General features: G+C 40.4%; 1 protein-coding gene across 1 annotated transcript; it reads left to right on the plus strand.

The window, feature by feature from the left end:
- Positions 1–704: 704 nt before the first annotated feature.
- LOC129862096 (F-actin-capping protein subunit alpha-2) lies at positions 705–23,219 on the plus strand. The gene is made up of 10 exons (XM_055933444.1): positions 705–840; positions 11,834–11,897; positions 15,154–15,205; positions 15,367–15,430; positions 20,646–20,852; positions 20,966–21,045; positions 21,526–21,604; positions 21,694–21,765; positions 21,902–21,964; positions 22,192–23,219. The coding sequence occupies exons 1-10, from the start codon at positions 730–732 to the stop codon at positions 22,330–22,332; spliced, it is 933 nt and encodes a 310-aa protein (XP_055789419.1). The 5' UTR covers positions 705–729; the 3' UTR covers positions 22,333–23,219.
- Positions 23,220–23,611: the final 392 nt, after the last annotated feature.

The raw sequence follows: 23,611 nt of genomic DNA on the forward strand, positions 1-23,611 counted from the left end.
ATGGCCACTGGCACGCTGGAGAAGTGTGCTCTTGGGATGTGCTGGATCAACGTGTAAAACAGCTCTTCCAGTTCCCGCCAATATCCAGCAACATTGCACAGCCATTGAAGAGGAGTGGGACAACATTCCACAGGCCACAATCAACAGCCTGATCAACTCAATGCGAAGGAGATGTGTTGTGATGCATGAGGTTTTCTGATCCACTCCCCTACTTAAAAAAAATGTTTTTAAAGGTGTATCCAGATACATATCTGTATTACCAATCATGTGAAATCCATAATTTATGGCCTAATGCATTTATTTAAATTGACTGATTTCCTTATAAGTACTGTATCTCAGTAAAATCGTGGAAATTTGACAGATAATCCATTCTAATTTAGCACTTTTAAGACACTTATAAAAGTGCAATACAATTTACAGCTGTTATTTGAATGCCATTTAGTTTTTCCAAACCTTTCAAAGCCATGAGCTGTATGTTCAAAACACTTAACAAAGGAGGACTACACTGCTTATCAATAACAATTAATCCCTGATTGGTGAAGCGACATACAGTTTTTAATAGGCCTGCACACCAATCAAAAGCAACTAATATTGTCGCATTCATTTCTAGTCAGAATTAGAAAACTCTGATATTTCCAACTTGCTAACTGGTTGTAGATATACACGTGCCGCGTTCAAAATTCCATCAGTCGGAAATGTCCGAGTTTCCTAGTTCTGACTAGGATATGAATGTGGCATTTGTTGCCGAAATTTTATGACGTCATATGTGGCTTCTACAAGCTGGTGGTGCCGGAAGAAAAGATGGCGGATCATGAAGAGCAGTTATCTGATGAGGAGAAGGTAAGATGTCATTTTTAGCATCTCTTGATTGGATGACATATGATATAATGTAGGTATGTGTGCGTTTATTAAAAATATGAATCTACTGTGCATAAACGCTGTATAAACAAACCGCGATTTCTCGCTCTGCTAGTCTATATTTTTAGCTCGGCAGCCTCTGCCTAACTTCCGCTCCTTTACGAATCTCAAATGGAGACTCCTTGTACGGTCCTATCTCTGAAATAGGACCCATGCAGCGTATAACAAATAAACCAACGCTAACATCTCCCCCCCCAATCGTGAATCTTGTAACCAACGCTGTGCTGTAATTTGTTCCTTTGTCGCTTTGTGTGATCATGTCTTCAACTTCTCACGAATGAGCAGATAACGTTTAAGCAAGTCACCACCTCGATCTCTACACGCCCTGTTAGTGTTCTGTATTTGTTGCACGATATACTGGTCATGTGCAATTTACTGCTGTTTGTGTGTGACGGATATGACTAGTGTTGAATCTCGGATTTAAATATTGCAAAGCCAAACTGGCTAGCATGATATCATTGTCACTAGAAAGCTAGCTAAACTGAGATGACAACAGTATCGCGGCATTCTCATTTCCTTAAAAGGAATAGCAGTAAATTAACCACCACACTGCACAATAAATTACTTCAGATCAATGTTCAACATTATTAATCTTCAACTAGTTTTTCCACAACATCTTAAGGTCAGAAGTTATTAGGATTTTGACAGGGCATCGTCCAATGGGTGTGGCTCCCTCTTCCCCATCAGTCACAGACATTAGCTAATCATGCTAGCACGTTAATTATTGTGGGTTGAGTGTAAGGACTGAGCCACCATATGTCGCCGAGATGTAACATAACATTTCCAGTACTGTCAGGTTCCCCCCACACCCGACCCAGTAAACCACAACTTAAAGTCTAGCTGGCTTCACTCATGATATCCCTACACATTTTAGCTAGCTAACGTTAGCTACAGTGCATCACTGTTGTCAGGTAGTACGAATACAACACAAGTAATGCTATTTAGGCCATGTATTTTGCATTCAAGTATTCTCATGCTAGGGAAACTCTTTCAGCAGCTAACCAGCTGTTCTAGTGTCTCAATTGAATTTATCTAAAGACGTGCCTTCAGAAAGTATTCATACCACTCGACATATTCCACATTTTGTTGTTACAGCCTGAATTCAAAATGGGTTAAATAGATCTTCTTTCACCCTTCTATACACAATACCCCATAATGACAAAGTTGAAACATGTAGTTCATTTTCCATACATTTCAAAAAAACATAAATATCTCATTTACTTATGTATTCACACCCCTGAGTACATTTTTGTAGAAGGACCTTTTGCAGTGATTACAGCTGTGAGTCTCTTTAAACGCTGTTAAATTGGTTGTTGATCATTGCTTGATTGCTTTTCAGGTCTTGCCATATATTTTCAAGTAGGTTTAAGTCAAAGCTGTAACTCGGCCACTCAGGAACATTCACTGTTTCTTGATAAGCGTAGTGTAGTGTAGACTTCCAGTGTAGGGCGGCAGGTAGCCTAGTGGTTAGAGCGTTGGGCCATTAACCGAAAGGTTGCTGGATCGAATCCCTGAGCTGACAAGGTAAAAATCTGTTACTCTGCCCCTGAACAAGGCAGTGTTCCCCGGTAAGGCCTTCATTGTAAATAAGAATTTGTTCTTTACTGACTTGCCTATTAAAATAAAGGTTACATAAAAAAATGTGGCCTTAGGTTATTTTCCTGCTGAAAGGTGAATTAATCTCAGTGTCTGGTGGAAAGACTGAACCAGGTTTTCCTCTAGGATTTTGCCTGGGCTTAGCTCAATTCTGTTTCTTTTTTTAATTCTGAAAACTCCCCAGTCCTTAATGATTTATAAGCATACCTATAGCATGATGCCACCACTATGCTTGAAAATATGGAGAGTGATACTCAGCGGTGTATTGGATTTCCCCCAAACATAACACTTTGTATTTAGAACAAGAATACCACATTTTTTGCAGTATTTAGAGCCTTTTTGCTAACATGATGCATGTTTTGGAATATTTGTATTCTGTACAGGCATTCTGTCAATTATGTTAGTATTGTGGAGTAACTACAATGTTGTTGATCCATCCTCAGTTTTCTCCTATCACAGCCATTGAACTCTGTAACTGTTTTAAAGTCACCCTTGGCCTCCTAGTGAAATCCCTGAGTGGTTTTCATACTCTCCAGCAACTGAGTTAGTGAGTTAGTGTATCTTTGTAATGACTGGGTGTATTGATCCACCATCCAAAGTGTAATTAATAGCTTCACCATGGTCTAAGGGATATTCAATATCTGCTTTATTTGTACTTATCTACCAATAGGTGTCCTTCTTTGCGAGGCATTGTAAAACCTCCCTGGTATTTGTGGTTGAATCTGTGTTTTAAATTCGCTGCTCTACTGAGGGACCTTACAGATAATTGGGTGTTTGGAGTACAGAGATTTGAGGTTGTCATTCATGTTTAAACACTATTGCACACAGGGTCCATGCAACTTATGTGAATTGTTAAGTTCATTTTTGATTTAGGCTTGCCATAAAAGGGAATGAATACTTATTGTCTCAAGCCAATTCAGTCTTTAATTTTTTCAAACAACTTCAAAAAATCTAGTTCTACTTTGACATTATGTGGTATTGTGAATAGTCCAGTGACAAATGTAAATTAATCCAATTAAATTCAGGCTGTAATGCAACAAAATGTGGAAATAGTCAAGGTACGTGAATACTTTCTAAAGGTACTGTGTCTGAGGAGCTAATGATGCATTAATGTGTGTTTTGACACTTGCCTTGTTTCATTATCTCACATCCCTTGACAGCCAGCTAGCTGTCAGGAAACAGCTGCCATGGGTGTAGATGCGAAAGTCATAAACAAGTCCTTTTTTTTTAAATAACCAAATGGACAAATTTTGAGAGACCTTATATTATATTTGCTGCTAGGGACTGATCTTTATTTCTTGGGGTGGATTACTTTTCCAGATTCGGCTTTCCTAACCATTAACATCACTGTGATATTTAGGGAAGACAGTTGCCCCTCTGGGTTTTAGTGAACATTTGAACAAACAAAGTCTACATTTTTAAATGATTTAGGAAGGAAGAGTCAACGCCATAGTCGTCAAGCCATTTTTCCCTTAAGTGCCCTTACGTGGCAGGCCTGCCAGCTTCCTTGTTACGGCAGAGGAGGTTACGGCCTCTGATGCGGTTACGGCCGCATCGGAGGAGATTAGCATTAGTCTGTTTGCGCTCCACTAAAGAGATGCTGCTGAACGTATCGTATCCTATCGCTGTTTCTTAGCACTGCCAGATGTGAAGTTGCGTACATGTCATCTTTTAAAATGCCAGTCTGTGTTGATATACCCAAGTGAGGGTTGAACTTGCTCAAAGTGCCAGAGCGTACCATGGAAAAGCCTTAGCTCGAGACAATGCAGTGATTTGTCTTTCAGAGCCCAGCAATTGCAACAATGTGGCCTAGCCTAATGGCATAGAAGGCTTTCCGGAGTACTAGAGGTCGACCGATTATGATTTTTCAATGCCGATACCGATTTAATTGGCCGTTTTTATTTTAATTAAAAAAAAATATATTTTTTATTTATTTATTTGTAATAATGACAATTACGACAATACTGAATGAACACTTATTTTAACTTAATATAATACATCAAGCCTATTAGCCTCAAGTAAATAATGAAACATGTTCAATTTGGTTTTAAATAATGCAAAACAAAGTGTTGGAGAAGAAAGTAAAAGTGCAATATGTGACATGTAAGAAAGCTAATGTTTAAGTTCCTTGCTCAGAACATGAGAACATATGAAAGCTGGTGGTTCCTTTTAACATGAGTCTTCAATATTCCCAGGTAAGAAGTTTTAGGTTGTAGTTATTATAGGAATTATAGGACTATTTCTCTCTATGCCATTTGTATTTCATTAACCTTTGACTATTGGATGTTCTTATAGGCTCTTTAGTATTGCCAGTGTAACAGTATAGCTTCCGTCCCTCTCCTTGCTCCTACCTGGGCTCGAACCAGGAATACATCGACAACAATCACCCTCAAAGCAGCGTTACCCATGCAGAGCAAGAGGTACAACCACTCCAAGTCTCAGAGCGAGTGACGTTTGAAACGCTATTAGCGCTCACCCCGCTAACTAGCTAGCCATTTCACATCGGTTACACCAACCTAATCTCGGGAGTTGATAGGCTTGAAGTCAATAACAGCGCAATGCTTGAAGCACAACGAAGAGCTGCTGGCAAAACGCACAAAAGTGCTGTTTGAATGAATGCTTACGAGCCTGCTGCTGCCTACCATCGCTCAGTCAGACTGCTCTATAAAATCATTGACTGAGTTATAACATAACACACAGAAATATGAGCCTTAGGTCATTAATATGGTCGAATCCGGAAACTATCATCTCGAAAACAAGACGTTTATTCTTTCAGTGTAATACGGAACCAGTCCGTATTTTATCTAACGGGTGGCATCCATAAGTCTAAATATTCCTGTTACATTGCACAACCTTCAATGTTATGTCAAATTAGGCGGCCCAAACTGTTGCATATACACTGACTCTGCGTGCAATGAACGCAAGACAAGTGACACAATTTCACCTGGTTAATATTGCCTTCTAACCTGCATTTCTTTTAGCTAAATATGCAGGTTTAAAAATATATACTTCTGTGTATTGATTTTAAGAAAGGCATTGATGTTTATGGTTAGGTACACATTGGAGCAACAATGCGCACCGCATCGATTATATGCAACGCAGGACACGCTAGATAAACTAGTAATATCATCAACCATGTGTAGTTAACTAATGATTATGATTGATTGTTTAATGCTAGCTAGCAACTTACCTTGACTTACTGCATTCGTGTAACAGGCAGGCTCCTCGTGGAGTGCAATGTAATCAGGTGGTTAGAGCGTTGGACTAGTTAACTGTAAGGTTGCAAGATTGAATCCCCCGAGCTGACAAGGTAAAAATCTGTCGTTCTGCCCCTGAACGAGGCAGTTAACCCACCGTTCCTAGGCCATCATTGAAAATAAGAATGTGTTCTTAACTGACTTGCCTAGTTAAATAAAGGTGTAAAAAAAAAAAAAAAAAAAACGGCCAAATCAGTGTCCAAAAATACAGATTCCCGATTGTTATGAAAACTTGAAATCGGCCCTAATTAATCGGCCATTCCGATTTAATCGGTCGACCTCTACTATGTACGCCTAGCTCAGTGAGTGGGCTCGAAGATTGCCTATAGATGGGTTCATATGGGAAGGTTAAGTGCAGCCTCAGAGCCAGTAGCAATCGAGATTGCAAACTACAGATATAACTGCCCAGCCCCAGGGCTGTCTCTCTGGTGTCGCCCTCATATATCTACTTGACCACTGTATCACTGTCTGCAAGTGTCTGCTCCACCCTGACTTTTAGTGACTATTTTAAACCTCAGCCATTTTAACATGGCTTACTTTGAAACTGAGAACAATGTTTGGGTGTTAGGCTAAATTACAAAGTAATCTGAGACTTTTTACAGGAGATTGTTGTCAAGTAGCCTACTCTAATAAACAAACCATGGTTATCATGGCTGGACTTACAGCCACACAGTAAACATCATGATTTCTGTAGTATTGGCCTACTTCTCCTGTGTGTGTGTTTGTGAAGAATGCAGGGCCTAAGGAACACTTCTCTTGTCTGTACGTGTCTTCCCTGCTGTGATAGATTTGGATGTGCAGGAGAAACAACCCTGGTGGTGCTATTCAGTGTGCAAACAGCTCCACATATAGCCTGGGCCTGCTACAGTATGACTCTGGGGTGGAATACAGAAGATCTGTTTATTCCAAAGTGTTCACAATCTATTTGCTGTGTTGCTTCTGGATCTCTTATCTTGGCAGCAGGGTGCTTTAGCTCCCCCAGCCCAAAGCAACATTCAGGCCTGCAGTGCAAACAGTAGGGCCCTATACAATCTGCATTGCGGAGAACTAAATGTATTGAACTTTTTCGAAAATCCATTAATTTGCCCAAGTTAATCATAAGACATGAACAAAATTAACCAGTGATTTGTATTTTGCTGCAACTTTCTGAAAGAGCACAGGGATGCCCCTGTCTGTGTGTCGTGCGTATGTCTAGTCTACACCTTGTGTAGCCGTTAATAACGACAATGCTAATGATAACTGTCTGCTGGTAGATGGAAAGGCTTCCCAAAAACCTTCTCAATTTAAATGTTAACTACAATGTAGCCTAGACCTACCTGGCAGAATTTAATTTTCTACAATCCAGTGGTCATTTATTTTGGAAACAAAATGTCTTAGATTTTTCCCAGACCTCAAGTGGTGTCCTGATGTGATGTAAGCATTATTGTGGACTTAGAACATTACATTTATTTGTTTTCTATTAAATATGTGATATTTTTAGCTTTTATCTTTAAACAGAAACCTGGAAAAACACAATGGAATCAGGCAAAAAATAAAACATTTTATAGGGCCCTAAAACCGCAATAACATTCAGTTGAAACAAGAATGAACTAGCCTAATTGTGAATTTGTTTGGGCAGTAGTATTGGTAAGGGAAACACTATCTGCATTTGTCAAACTAACCGTAACAAGACCAAGGGCTAGAATGTCACTGGTCTCAAGTTGTTCAAAGATGAAGATTTGTGGAAGAGTGACTATAAACAGCTCAATGGTAGATGTGTGTTTGTGTCCTTTGCCCCATTTTTTTATTTTAGAGGTTCTGGTCAAGTTAATCATCCCCATAATGTCCCTGGAAGTATCTTCTTTATTTGTGGCTATTCTTCTCATCGCCTCAATGGTTGTGACAGGACAGAAGACCCTATGCTGGCTACCCATGTACTGTTTTTCTAGTTGTACTGTGCTCAAGGTGCCTATTCATATATCACAAATATGGAGAGGTGCCAGGATGGAGGATTTAGTCCCCTGGAGTATACATCTATAGGATGCCTGCAGGCCAGATACACCCCTTCCTCCTCCCTCGTGGTTTAGGGTTCTGGAGTGTCCTGATAAGAAGTGTGATTCTGGGATTAGGGACGGTGCTCTAGAGTTGTGTGTTTTGGAATAACAGATGCTCCTGGGAGTGTGAATGTGGGGAAACACATCACTGGAGGATAGAGAACACAGAGAGAACAGCTGGTGACTGTCTGCCCAGGAGCTTACAAACACTAGGCTCCTGCAGGGGGTCTCTCTCTGTGTGTGTGTGTGTACTTATGCATGGTTTTGTGAATGTGTTAGGCTATCGTCTAGGCCAAAGTGTGTTTTTATAAGATTATAGCGAGTAGGGTGGGTGTCTAATTCCATGGCCAAATTTGAAACAAGTTGATTTAAGTCCTTTGTTGGGAGTTGATGGAAGTGTCAAAAACAAAATCCTTCTTGGAGCCGGTCTGTTCTCAGTGTTCCTGTGAAATGACCTCATTGTGTGTGTGCCCGCCTGCCTGGGAGTGGGTGTGATCCAAACCTAGTGTCACAAGATCAAGTATTTAATTCTGTGGACAGGACAGCTCCAGCTCTCACACCAAACAGCCAGTTAGTCAGACACACAGCAGCATCTCTAATCAAGGACATGGCAAATATCTATAAAGGTTGCCACCATCAGTGTTTGCCTAATAGTGTAGTTATTCAGATAATCTTGATGAATTATTTTTGTCTCTGACGCCAAGTGATTTCAGTTTAAATGTCGTCTACTAGATTGTCATGCTGCAGCCATATGAGGCAGTAGGCCTTTACTAAACATACTAAGTATCCAAGTAATGGTTGGTCCTTTCCTCACTTCTCGTTTCTACTGATGTTACTGCAGGGTAGACGGTAGCACTCAATGAAACACGACCACTCCACTTACCCTTTTAGCTTTGAATGGTATTATCATTAGCTGTCAGATTTAAAGTGAGTGTCACAAGTCTATCAATTTCCTTCAGAGGCTTTTTCAGGCTAGCCCTACTGAGGTGACACCAGTGCCCCCCTTGTCCCAGGCTACCTCTGTCACTGTCAGGTCAGCTGGCTAACTTCTAGCCTTCCTCTCTTCAGTCTCAACTAGTCCGACTCCTTGATCTTCACTATGGTGGGGTGCAAAAAGACCCTCAAAGCAATCCCAGCATGCCTCTTACCACTTCTCACTTCAGTAAATCAGTTTCAATTCAATAAAGTTGTGATTGAATGTGGAGGATAATGTGGAAGAACAGTTAGTGTGTTTGCTCTGTCTGAACAATACCTGCATTGTCTCCTGTTATGACAGACACACACACATACACACACACACTCTGTTAAAGAATAAAGATGGCCAAGTGATTATTATTATTATGGTCCAGTGAATTACACTGAATTGATAGTCATTTATTGGGCCCATTTTTAACCAAGAAGTCAGCTGGTGAAACAGCTGCATCATGGACCATGGTTTAGTAACTAACTACTGACATGGTTTAAATTGGTTTCATGAGAATCACCCAAATAGAGTCCTAATTTAAGTGCATCATGTATTTTATTCATGCACAACCAGTGATGCCAACTTAGCAATTTTGTTGCTAGATTTAGCAACTTTTCAGACTACCCTGGCAACTTTTTTCAAACAGCACCTAGCAACAAATTTAGCTACTTTTAAAAATGTATTTGGAACTTTTAGCAACTTTTGAAAAGTGACTCAAACGCTAAAATGCACGTATTTTCCTTTTAAATGACACAAACGATTTTCTCTGTCACACTCAGTCACAACACACGTTGTGGCTGCAAAAGTGCATTGTGAGTGACGTCAGCAGAAGGCCAGCAGCAATTTCAGTAAATTGCAAATCTTGATGGCTGACTGCAGTAGTATGGGTTCTACGAGCCAAATGAATATAGTTGGTCACGAATAGAACTTACAACATCAATCAACATGTCTCAATCCAAATTGTACAGCCAGAAGTACAGAAAAGAGTGGGAGTCTGTACCTCAACAAATGTCAAATCATATTTTTTGCCGAGATGGCCAGTCAATTTAAGTAACGTTATTGTGTATTCTACGTAATGACGCAGTTTTACGTTATCACGCAATGACATCACAACGTAATTTTAGCAACTTTTAGCAGCAAATCAACCTGCCTCTAGCAACTTACCCTGAAAATTAGTTGGCAACACTGCGTCCAATAGACGTCTTGTGTTAGTGTCACTACATCAATGCATTGGTAGGGTAACGCTATAATGGGGTCGAATACGGGTAGGCCTAACGTTTTTTTTAAAGACGAAATTCTCTTACAACATAGACCTGACTAAGAGTAGCAGTGAAATAAAAGGGCACAGCGTCTCACGATGCTAGGCTATAAGAGCAGAGTTGAGTGTATATGTAGCTGAGGAAAACTCAACTCTGTTATATCGAGGCGGAGTTGAGTATTGATAACTGATCGCGTTATTTGCTAGCGACAATTTTTATTTTTATTTTTTTAACCTTTTGACTAGCCAAGTCAGTTCAGAGCATTATTATTTACAATAATGGCCAAGGAACAGTGGGTTAACTCCCTTGTTCAGGGGCAGAACGACAGATTTTAAATGTTAAAATGCTTACATTTACCTATGTTTAATCTGTACAACTACATTTCTTCCGCAGGGTGCTGAAATTCATACTATTAAACTTTTGAATACAATCACCGATATTTCCCAATTTGTGCCAATTGAATCTGTTTACGTAGTACATCAAGGCAGCTAAGTTACGTCTCCAGTTGAGCAACACCAATTAGGAAAAAGTCAGTTGTATTCTCTAAGTTTTATTAAAAGTATGAATTTCAGCACCCTGCAGAATGACCGCAGTTGTAAAGGTAAGCATTTCCAGAATGTAACATTTTTACCAGTATTGACTGATGGTTACTCCATGTTGTTGCTAGCAAATCGACTCTATCAACTCTGTTGAGCGGTTAGTTTAAACTGAGCATAGCAGATAACACTGCAGCGCCACTACGGGAACGTGTGTTTACTTTGCTCTGAAGCATAATAAGGGAGCCCTGATCCAAATGGCTCCATTTTAGCAATGAACACTTTATGTTATTTTTTCCCAGAGCAAGGCCAGCAGCAATGAAGACACAAGAATCCCAGAGCACCTCTCTTGCTTTCACCCTATCATCACTCATTAGTGAGAATCAATCTGCAGCCGCGCTGGGAACCAAAGCTCTCATGCAGACCACTAATAAGGGCCCCAGGGAGAGGCACACTTTCCCAGCCTGTCAGTCCAGGGGAGGTGGGGAACAGGGACATAGACTAGCCTACCACTAGCAGAGCGAGGGAGGGGTGCACTTCACTACTAGGCTCCTCAGCACATTTTCATGCCCTTATATGGTCATGAGCCACCAGGGGAGGGAGGGGCTGCCTGCCCTGCGCTGTCAGTTTCACATGTGACCTCCAAACAGGAAATGTGGTGCAGCAGGGGACAGACAGTTATGTTAAGAAGAGAGAACAACTCCCTGGGTGCCTGGTGGCTGAGAAGTGAGAATTGTGGTTGTAAACCCACTGTATTTGTCCATGCTTTGGGCTTAGAAACAGAAAATACAGTTCTCATTAGGTGGGGTTAGAGGGGTTGCTTGTGTGTTTCGCACTTCCCCGTATTGACAATGTTTTTAATAACTGATTAACGTAATCATGATAAGAGGGGATCCTCTGTCTACTGAAACCAAGTGAAACCAAAGCCAAATGACAATAAATGGATAAATACATCTACCTGATATCTATCGTTGTGACATTACAAAGAAATTACTTTAAATAACAAACAGATTTGAGTTATTTTACCTTGGAAATTATTGCATATGCTATAGAACAGCAGAGTATGCATAACATTTTTGTATGTTTATTTGATAGATGAGTGTACTGAAATAGCACTGGGCCGGATTCTAACCAGGCACTTTTTCTCTTTTTTTTTTTTTTTTTTTTTTTTTTTTTACCATGATGCTCCTCTGTTTCATAAACAAAGCAATAACAAATAAGCCGGTGATGCGGATGTCAGCTTTAAAGTGTCTGTCTTGCTGTTTTGTAGGTACGCATAGCAGCAAACTTTGTCATCCACGCCCCACCGGGAGAGTTCAACGAAGTTTTCAATGGTGAGAGTTTGTCTGTGTGTGGGGGGGTTTATGTGTGTGTCTATCGCCCAAAGTCAGGATACTGGTCTGAGCGCCACAACTCACAATTTACCTGCTGTAACGCCATAGTTATAACTGGAAGAGCATCCAGTCACAGCATCCTGATGAGCGTGTCACTTGAGATGATATGACACAGATAACCCTTCGCATCTCGAAACCACACACTGCAGAACAGACTTCTCTCTCAGTATCTCAATATTTCTGTCTCACACCCACATGCACTGTCTAGTTGTCTACTAGCCTGTTGCGGAGCATTTCTGAGAGGGAGAGACTGAGTCGCTGGCCCCTAATCCCCATCAGACCATGCACTATGCTCCTAACATAAAGCATGAATGACAGAGAGTCATCACAAAAGCCAGACTGAGGATGTTTCTCAATATGCATACTACCGTACTCCACACTCATGCTCCGAGTGCATTTTCCCAGGACGTTCTTGTGAGGACGAGAGTGTGGAGAACGCATAAAACATTACATTTGAGAAAGCACTCCCCCTACTGTAGTACCTCATGCTGCACCTCCCCATTCACCAAACCTTCCAGCCAGGACAATGGCAACAATCGACAAAACCAGATGTACTCAATGCAAATGTTTTACTTCATAATTATTAGTTAGATATATGTGTATCGTAATAATCTAGCTAGCCAGTGATTTATACAGGCAAAAATGACCTAAAACTAATGTTATGCAAGGTAGATGTCGTTTGTAGTTACCAATTCTTTGTGGCGATCTGGCTACCTAACAGTAGTATCTAGCCAGTAAGCCCTATTGACTTATGGGTTTGCGATCAGGTAAACATGCCAAAATTAACACTGTATATTTATTAATGTACCAAGATAAAATATTGTAGTCTTGCAACATATGAGATGTGACTAGGCAAAATTTCATTCTGAAGTCGGAGGGTTTTTTCGCTTCAGTTCAAATTTCAATACATTTAGCATAATATTTCTTAGCATACTGTCAGATGTATGCTTCAATATGTACAAACGGGAGTACGCATTCAAAGTGCCCTCCGTGCTTCGCATACTTTGATATGGACAATTTGCGTGCTTGGAGCATGGTAATATGCATTTTGAGAAACATCCTGACTCTCTGGGTCAGTAGGGCAGCCCTGCCTTGAGGCCTCAGCCCAGTGCGTATGAACACAAACGGGCCGACCGGAGAGGGACAAAACCATGGACTATTTAGCACATTGGCACACAGTAAAACACTGCCTCCCGGTTAAAGTGGTGACTTACAAGTGGGGGCTTGAAGAGACTATTTAGAGGGGCAATTCCAAGGTCTGTGTGAGTGTATACTCCTGCCCCCGTCCATGATTAGCTTTGTCACCTCGGAGTGCCTCCTTTCCACAGCTCAACACACACACACACACACACACACACACACACACACACACACACACACACACACACAGTGTCAACACTTCCCCTTTCATCTCTTTGACTTCACAGCCCTTTACAGTGTGTGAACTTGCCATGGCTGGTTTAGCTTCATCCTAGGGCTCTCAATTTGAATTGAACCTTTACCGGGACGGTTGTTGCTCAATATGCGATAATGTGACTAGAAAACATTGCATACAACAGCCAATTTTTTGGGACATAGACATGTCTTTATATGGGCAGAAAGCTTAGATTAACAAGAATTTAACTGTAGTGTCCAAATTACAGTAGCTATTACAGGAAAAAAAATACCATGCTATTGTTTGAGGATCGTGCACAACAACAAAACGCATCACGGCAATGCTATTACCGTAGCATTTTTGTTTATACTCTATAGTTATGTACTTAAATGTATAAATTGAACAATTTGGCACATTTGGGCAAACTCCTGGCAGACTTGATGCAAAATATTGTGTAGTGAGGTAATTCTTCACTGGATCAGTCAACTTTGCACACACGCTGCCATCTTGTGGACAAAATCGAAGTTACACCTAGGCTCCTATCTTAATGTGTATGGCATTTCTCTTGCATTTCAAAGATGATGGTGGAAAAAAAATATATAAAAAAGAAAATGCTAAGAAAAAAAACATACGTTTCTTTTACCAGATCTAATATGTGTGTGTCTCCTACATTCACATTTCCACAAACTTCAAAGTGTTTCCTTTCAAATGGTATCAAGAATATGCATATCCTTGTTACAGGTCCTGAGCTACAGGCAGTTAGATTTGGGTATGTCATTTCAGGCGACAATTGAAAAAAAAGGGTCCGGTCATGGGGAAACATGTTTACATTGCCAAAGCAAGTGAAATGGATAATAAACAAAAGTAAAAAAAAAAAATCTTCTGAAATATAAATTAACAGAAAACATTACTCACGAAGTATCAAAATAATGAAGACATTTCAAATGTCATATTGTATGTGTGTGTATATATACAGTGTTGTAACGATGTACAAAAGGGAAAATAAATAACATAAATATGGATTGTATTTACAATGGTGTTTGTTCTTCACTGGTTGCCCTTTTCTTGTGGCAACAGGTCACATCTAGCTGATGTGATGGCACACTGTGGTATTTCACCCAGTAGATATGGGAGTTTATCAAAATTGGATTTGTTTTCAAATTCTTTGTGGGTCTGTGTAATCTGAGGGAAATTTTGTCTCCTATGATTATACATTTGGCAGAAGGTTAGGAAGTACAGCTCATTTTGTGGGCAGTGTGCACATAGCCTGTCTTCTCTTGAGAGCCAGGTCTCACTGTCGGTCTCTCGCTATTTTGGTCTCTCTATTCAATTTAAAGGGCCTTATTGGCATGGGAAACATATGTTTACATTGCCAAAGCAAATGGAATATACAATTAACAAAAGGGAAACATTAATAAACATTTCTCGTTCTCTCTCTCTCTCTCTCTCTCTCTCTCTCTCTCTCATGGGCTTTATTGTCATGGGAAACATGTTTATATTGCCGACGCAAGTGAAATAGTCAAAGTGAACAGTAAACATTTCACTCAACATAAAAATTAAAAAAATACATTTCAAATGGTATTATTGGCTATGTACAGTGTTGTAGTAATGTGCAAATAGTTGATGTATGAAAGGGAAAATAAATAAATAATTGTATTTACAATGGTGTTTGCTCCACTGGTTGCCCTTCTCTGTCTATGTGAGTTTTGTCCCCATGCTAGTCCTGTGACTGGAATGTTTATGTATGATAAAGAGGGATGTGAATCCTCCTGTGTGCTGTAGGTTTCTGAACTCTGACGTGTGGTTCTGTACTTCCCACAGATGTACGATTGCTGCTCAACAATGACAATCTGCTCAGGGAAGGTGCAGCACAGTAAGTGATGAAATATAGACCCGTGGTCTGCTCACGTCATAAACTATCAACAGAATGAGTACATTATTAACCAACTAGAAAGATGAGGTCTTTGTTCCTCCAGGAAGTAATTCATTATTGGCACTGATTAACCTTGTACCTGTTTCTGTCTGTTTCTTTAGTGCTTTTGCACAGTACAACGTGGACCAGTTTACCCCGGTGAAAATAGAGAGATATGACGAACAGGTAGGACTACAGTGAAACAAGACAGATTTCACAATGCACAGCCTTTATCCAGTCAAAGCCTATAGATGCTAGTGACTCCAGACCTGGTATCATTAGGAACAAACCACAATAGGGATTAACAGCTCTAGTCATGGATTCTGAGAATAACTACATAAAGGGATGAAGCCTAGTGCCTTCAGACTCACCTTAGGGATCATGTTTTATTCAATGGACTGAATATTAGCCTGGTTGCATATTGATTGTATTATGTTTTATACACAAACAATAATTCCTCTTCTAGTACTATTCCAGATCAGTGTGGTTGTGGTGTTGCCTAGGTAACACAATGATACACCAATAAATGTTCTGGTTAGCACACACTAGAATGAGTATTAGGAATACAGTGCATTCAAATAGTATTCAGACTCCTTGACTTTTTCAACATTTTGATACGTTAGCCTTATTCTAAAATTAATTAAATAGTTTTTTTTCACTTATTACAAATACAACAAATCACACTTACATAAGTATTCAGACCCTTTACTCAGTACTTTGCCACAGCGATTACAGCTTCGAGTTTTGGGTATGACGCTACAAGCTTGGCACACCTGTATTTGGGCAGTTTCTCCCATTCTTTGCAGATCCTCTCAAGCTCTGTCAGGTTGGATGGGGAGCGTTGCTGCATAGCTATTTTCAGGTCTCTCCAGAGATGTTCGATCGGGCTCTGGCTGGGCCACTCGTCTCAAACTTGTCCCAAAGCCACTACATTGTTGTCTTGGCTTTGTGATGTCTTAACTTCTCTGCGCTACGGATCCCTTTAGTGGGATCATTTTCCTAAACAACCGCTGAATTGCAGGGAGCAAAATATTACTAACAATATTTATAATCATGCAATCACAAGTGAAATATACCAAAACACAGCTTCGCTTGTTGTTAATCCACCTATCGTGTCAGATTTTGAAAATATGCTTTGCAGCGAAAGCAATCCAAGCTTTTGTGAGTGTATCAATCAATGCTACAACAGCTAGCCCCAAATTAGCATGGTCAGAAAAGCAATCAAATGAATCGCTTACCTTTGATAATCTTCGGATGTTTGCACTCACGAGACTCCCAGTTACACAACAAATGTTCTTTTTGTTCGATAATAATAGTTTTATAACAAAAAAATGCCATTTGGGTTGAGCGTTATGTTCAGGAAACCAAAGCCTCGTTCCGTTCGATGAAAATTCCAAAAAGTATCTGTAATGTTCGTAGAAACATGTCAAATGTTTTTTATAATCAATCCTCAGGTTGTTTTTAACAAACATAATCGATAATATTTTGACCGTAACCTATTCAATAAAAGATCATTTTTTTCAAAATAAAAGCCTGAAACTATGTCTAAAGCCTGGTCACAGCCTGAGGAAGCCATTGGAAAAGGAATCTGGTTGATACCCCTTTAAATGGAAGAAAGACGGGCCAGGAAACACAGATAAAAAAAATCGCTTCCGGGTTAGATTTTCTCAGGTTTTCGCCTGCAGAATCAGTTTTGTTATACTCACAGACAATATTTTGACAGTTTTGGAAACTTTGGAGTGTTTTCTATCCTAATCTGTAAATTATATGCATATTCTACGATCTGGACCTGAGAAATAGTCAATTTACCTTGAATGTTATTTTAAAAAATTATTATAATAATCTGACCCCTAGCGTCAAGAGGTTTAACTCTCCTGTAAAGATCTGAAGGATCAGGTTACAGTAGGTCCGCTCTACAGCGTGCTCTCTCTCATAGAGGGGGAGAGCGGGAAGTCGACTGTTTTATGGCGGTCATAAAATACTGCCTCTGTGCTCTGTAGTGTTCGAGATTGGAATGTAAACTGTGGAACACGGAAAAACACTTGGACATCAAAAGTTTGGATAACTAAACAATATTTATATTTTCGAGAATGTGCGAGTGGTCCGTGGAGATTTAAGGGACAGGCATGACAAGTGTGTTTCATTTGGTGAGCTCATGAAGGACAGGAAACACTCATTACTGTGTCTTTGGTTGTGTACACTTAATTATGGGGTATGTGATTAAACAAACTATTTGTGAAAAGATGTGATGTTAACCCATATTTTCTCATTTAGAAGGTTTTCATATAGTTAACTAAATCAGTGGCCACTCCCACGTAAGCATTGACATTACATCGACGTCATGGAACGCCCCTTTTCCCAGAAGTGCATAAAACCCACTTCCGACTAAATTTACATTAGACCAGAAAGCATGAAGCTGTGGCTACATGTTGAAATGGTTAAGAACTACAACTTTATAGGCCACGGAGACCATACAGCGTGTAGCGTTGGCTACTCGGCTGGAAATGGTTAAACTCAGACTATCAATCACTACAGAATAAGAGCAAATCCTAGACGTAGAATTACTGGTCTGCAGCTGGAAATTACGTAAGTCTAGTACGAGAATACCGACAACCGCGGAAGCATCTATTCTATGTAACGACCATCTGTACGCCTGACGAATCCATTACAACAGACACTATCCAGAGACGCTGAGAAAGCGACAACTACGAAAGACATTGTGATTTCTGGGGAAGTTAACCAGAAACTCTATGATGAACGGACTCTCCAGCAGACGGACCGGCGATTCCAACAGAGAAGACAACAACGACATACGGGCGTAAATATATACATTGCAATTATGTTCAAATTAGCGGCCGTTCATGTGCAAAGGATAAGCATTTCAATGAATATAATTATCAACTCTGTGTAGTGAATCCATTTAGCCTTTCCCGCTTTTTATTTGTCCCCACCCCCTTTCCATTTTCTACCAAAACGTCATTACGGTTTAGCCCAGTAGGGACTTATCAATGCATTGTGTTGGTAACCAATAACTATATTGTTTGTTTATGTATTTCTGTGATTTGTTTAGTTAGTTAATTATTTACTAAGCTAGTTAATTATTTATTTACTAAGCTAATTTGTTTATCGCTGATTCATTATGGATACTAGGGTCCGTGCAGATATCTAAGGGTTTGCGACGTTCAGTAATGACAACTGATGAGGTAATAATACATTAATACAAGACTGTACTCAATAAGATATGAACATTTCTGGAGAGTCGATTCGGGAAATAGACTCAACATTTTCCCATGGTGCCCCGACTTCCTAGTTAATTAAAGTTTACATGATTAGTTTAATCGCGTAATAATAATTACACATTGTTATTTTCTCATTCTGTCTTCACATTTAATGATAGTCAGACACGACAGTGCTTAGGATCATTGTCCTGTTTTGAAGGTGAACCGTCGCCCCAGTCTGAGGTCCTGAGCGCTCTGGACTAGGTTTTCATCAAGGATCTCTCTGTGCTTTGGTCCGTTCGTCTTTCCCTCGATCCTGACTAGTCTCCCAGTCCCTGCCGCTGAAAAACATCCCCATAGCATAATGCTGCCACCACCATGGCTGGCTGGCTGGTGCCAGGTTTCCTCCTGACCTGGTGCTTGGCATTCAGTCCAAAGAGTTCAATCTTGGTTTCATCAGACCAGAGAATCTTGTTTCTTATGGTCTGAGAGTCCTTTAGGTGCCTTTTGGCAAACTCCAAGTGGGCTGTCATATGCCTTTTACTGAGGAGTGACTTCTGTTTGGCCACTCTACCGTAAAGGCCTGATTTGGGTGTGCTGCAGAGATGGTTGGCCTTCTGGAAGGTTCTCCCATCTCCACAGAGGAACTCTGGAACTCTGTCAGAGTGACCATCGGGTTCTTGGTCACCTCCCTGACCAAGGCCCTTCTCCCCTGATTGCTCAGTTTGGATTGGCAGCCAGCTCTAGGAAGAGTCTTGGTGGTTCCAAACTTCTGTTTAAGAATGATGGATGCCACTGTGTTCTTGGGGACCTTCACTGCTGCAGACATGTTTTGGTACCCTTCCCCAGATCTGTGCCTCGACACAATCCTGTCTTGGAGCTTTACGGACAATTCCTTCGACCTCATGGCCTGGATTTTGATCTGACGTGCACTGTCAACTATGGGACCTTATATAGACAGGTGTGTGTGCCTTTCCAAATCATGTCCAATCAATTGAATTTACCATAGGTAGAAACATCTCAAGGATAATCAATGGAAACAGGATACACCCGAGAAGGTGTGTGTGTGTGTGTGATTATTTTACGACCACCATTCAAAAGTTTGGAGTCACTTAGAAATGTCCTTGTTTTTGAAAGATAATCACTTTTTCCATTAAATAACATGAAATTGATCAGAAATATATATAGTGTAGACATTGTTAATGTTGTAAATGTTGTACTCCCTTCACAAAACAGCACAAACTGGCTCTAACCAGAATAGGAGTGGGAGACCCAGTTGAGGACTTGTGAGGCATCTGTTTCTCAAACTAGACACTAATGTACTTGTCCTTTTGCTCATTTGTGCACCGGGGCCTCCCACTCTTTCTATTCTGGTTCGAGCCAGTTTGCGCTGGTCTGTGAAGGGAGTAGTACACAGCGCTGTATGAGATTTTCAGTTTCTTGGTAATTTCTCGCATGGAATAGCCTTCATTTCTCAGAACAAGAATAGACTGATGAGTTTCAGAAGAAAGGTCTTTGTTTCTGGCCATTTTGAGCCTGTAATCGAACCCACAAATGCTGATACTCAACTAGTCTAAAGAAGGCCAGTTTTATTGCTTCTTTTATCAGGACAACTGTTTTCAGCTGTGCTAACATAATTGCATAAGGGTTTTCTAATGATCAATTAGCCTTTAAATGATAAACTTGGATTAGATAACACAACGTGTCATTGGAACACAGGAGTGATGGTTGCTGATAATGGACCTATGTAGATATTCCATTAAAAATCTGGCATTTCCAGCTACAATAGACATTTATAACAATGTTTAAACTGTATTTCTGATCAATTTTATATATTAATGGACAAAAAATGTGCTTTTCTTTCAAAAACAAGGACATTTTCTAATTGACCCCAAACTTTTGAACAGTGGTGTGTATGTATATTTTTATTGGGGGGGATTAAAAAAAATTGAGACCTGCTTTGTCATTGTGTAGATTGAGGGATGAAAAAAATGATTGAATCTATTTTAGAATATGGTTGTAACGTAACAAAAGGTGGAAAAAGTCAAGGGGTCTGAATACTTTCCGAATGCGCTGATGATCAGGAAAAAAGAGGCAGAGTGATAAAGGAGAGCACAACTCTTCCTCCCCTTTTATCTCCCTCTTCTTGCCTTCCAACGGATCTCCCCTCAATCTCTCTCCAGGTCTTAATCACAGAGCATGGAGACCTGGGCAATGGGCGGGTCCTTGACCCTAAAAACAAGATCTCCTTTAAGTTTGACCACCTGAGGAAGGAGGCCAGTGACCCACGGCCCCACGATGTGGATGGCGCCATGGAGGGCTGGAGGAGTGCTGTGGATGGTGCTGTCCGGGCCTACGTCAAGGAGCACTACCCCAGCGGAGTCTGCACCGTACGTCTGGGCTGCATAACACCCATCTTCTTGATCCTGCGCTGTTAAATTTGTCATTTTATCATGTAATGTGAATTAACTAAGTACACTGAAAATGTGTCATCTCCCTTTAGATTTATGGCAAAACCATAGACGGACATCAAACCATCATCGTGTGTATCGAGTGCCATCAGTTTCAACCAAAAAACTTCTGGTATTTATGGACTTCAGAATTTAAAGATGCGAGATGAATGAAGTATGTTTGATTTTAGATTTCTAGTCATGTAAATGGCTTCAAACTCCCTTCAGGCAGAATCCAAAAATGTTTAGCCTGCAAACCTTCTATTGTCTGGTTTACGCGCTAAACACTGTTCAAACACCATCTTAGCTTGCTTTTTTCGCTACTTGGCTAACCAGTGCCTGTTGGTTTAGAGATTGTTGGCCTCCCGTTACCTTGTTGAGCCAGCCCTGATCAGGTTAATATAATTGGAAAAGGGCCGTGCCAATCCTCTTTGCGGTGGGTTTTTCTGAGCCTAAAGCTCCCTGAGTATAATGATCTTACAGCTTCTGTACAAGATCTGATACCTCTTAGGAAAGACTGCTGTGTAGTGGATAGAGGGGGAGTGAGAGAACTCAACACACACTTTGAGAACTTGTAGACGTACTAAATACTTAATTTCTTCTCTTTGTAAAGGAACGGACGTTGGAGGTCAGAGTGGAAATTCACAATTGGCTCCTCCACCACTCAAGTGGCCGGCATCATGAAAATCCAGGTGTGTGTGTGGGCGCATGGTTGCGTGTTAGGTAATTGAGTTCCAGACCATCGCACACTAATCACACACTACTCTCGGTCTGGTTGTAGGTTCATTACTATGAAGACGGCAACGTTCAGCTGGTCAGCCACAAAGAGGTCCAGGAGTCGATGTCCATTTCTGTGAGTACATCACTAAATGGAATACGTGTGGAAAACACACGTCAAAACATGTACATGAACGTTAGTATGTATGTTTGACAATCTATTATTTGAACCTCTTCACTTCCTGATTTTCCACTTGGTTCCTCTTCACTAGAACGAAGCTGCAACTGCAAAGGAGTTCATTAAGATCATTGAGGCTGCAGAGAACGACTACCAGGTGTGTGAGATTGGGAAAGCTTTGATATGGACACGTGTGCCTATAAAGTAGTTGTTGTAATATTTGTAACACAAGAAACTGAAGCATCATATTTTGTGACTAGTAATGTTGATGGCAAACTAGTGGCAAGTGTTTCTGGAAACCACCACCGTGTGACAATTCCTGTCAATTGTGGTTCTTATTGTGACAGCCCAAATGAATTTCCCTCTCCTCTCTTACCCCGCCAGACTGCCATCAACGAGAATTACCAAACCATGTCGGACACCACTTTCAAAGCCTTGCGCCGCCAGCTTCCCGTGACGCGCACCAAGATCGACTGGAACAAGATCCTGAGCTACAAGATTGGCAAGGAGATGCAGAACGCTTAACAAACAAAATGGAAAACCCCAACATTGCATGACTGGATTGTTGTATTGTCTTTGTACAAATTAGATAAATGGGGGGCAAAAAAAGGTTTGGTCTCACTGAAAAAAGTCTACTTTTATGAATGCTTTTATACAGACACTGTTAACTTAATCTGTATAATACATAGGTGATAATCATGATATTATTATTGGCAAAATAGGATGTGGAGGACGACGTAGTACATAAAGGAGAGGGTGGAGCATAATACGTCTCAATGTATGTGCAATATTTATTAATATGGTGGTGAGCCCACACCTTTTTCTTTGACCCAAAGAAAAACAATTCCAATTGTAATGACGAAACTATTATTTTTTTGAGGAGTATCACTGTAAAATATATTTAGAGTAGGACTTTATTGGCAAGTACAGGATAAGAGAATCCTCTACTGTACAACACGGTTACTGTCTCATACTGTAAAGAGTCCCTCAGTCGTGTTCAATTGCTCGTACTTCTATGACATCATAATGACATCTTTTTTGCACAAGCGGTTAGTCACCTTTGCCAATGTCGACCACTCAAGGTTCTTGTTACACTTCATATTGGTACTCTCCCCACGGTTTGCCTCATACGTGAACATCTCAAGCTTGCGACCCTCCTGGCTAAATTGCAGTTTAACTCCCTGACTTCTGAACTTAATGTTCATTTAGCAAAAAAGGAGAAACTGATAACTTGACACACTTAATTAATTAAGTCTTTAATTGCTAGTAAATGTGGATAATGTTGAATTTAAATTTACAATAAAAGGTAAAAGTATCACTTTCTCCCCCAATGCTTATTTTTGTATTAAAACAGATCTGACTCATAACATGGCACATTGTAATATATACCTGTATTAAACATCCTTGTCTGATGGTTTGGTCATTTATTTCCTTGATTAATTGTAATTCAGTCATGACTATGTTGGTAGCCTGGAATGTGGCTTCTGTGTAGCTTTTTTATTACACTTTAATTCAAATCCCTCATATCTAAGTTACATAAATGTGCACACATTGACCACATACCACCCTGCATACCACTACTGGCTTGCTTCTGAAGCTAAGCAGGCTTGGTCCTGGTCAGTCCCTGGATGGGAGACCAGATGCTGCTGGAAGTGGTGTTGGAGGGCCAGTAGGAGGCACTCTTTCCTCTGGTCTAAAAAAATATCCCAATGCCCCAGGGCAGTGATTGGGGACACTGCCCTGTGTAGGGTGCCGTCTTTCGGATGGGACGTTAAACGGGTGTCCTGACTCTCTGAGGTCATTA

The sequence above is a fragment of the Salvelinus fontinalis genome, chromosome 9 (genome assembly GCF_029448725.1).
Source record: "Salvelinus fontinalis isolate EN_2023a chromosome 9, ASM2944872v1, whole genome shotgun sequence".
Lineage (NCBI taxonomy): Eukaryota > Metazoa > Chordata > Actinopteri > Salmoniformes > Salmonidae > Salvelinus > Salvelinus fontinalis.

Bases quoted from the DNA above. Each gene is read 5' to 3' on its own strand.
- LOC129862096 (XM_055933444.1), top strand. From the start codon at position 730: ATGTGGCATTTGTTGCCGAAATTTTATGACGTCATATGTGGCTTCTAC. The intron at 841-11,833 runs GTAAGATGTCAT...GCTGTTTTGTAG, and splicing joins AGTTATCTGATGAGGAGAAG to GTACGCATAGCAGCAAACTT. The intron at 21,965-22,191 runs GTGTGTGAGATT...TTACCCCGCCAG, and splicing joins CTGCAGAGAACGACTACCAG to ACTGCCATCAACGAGAATTA.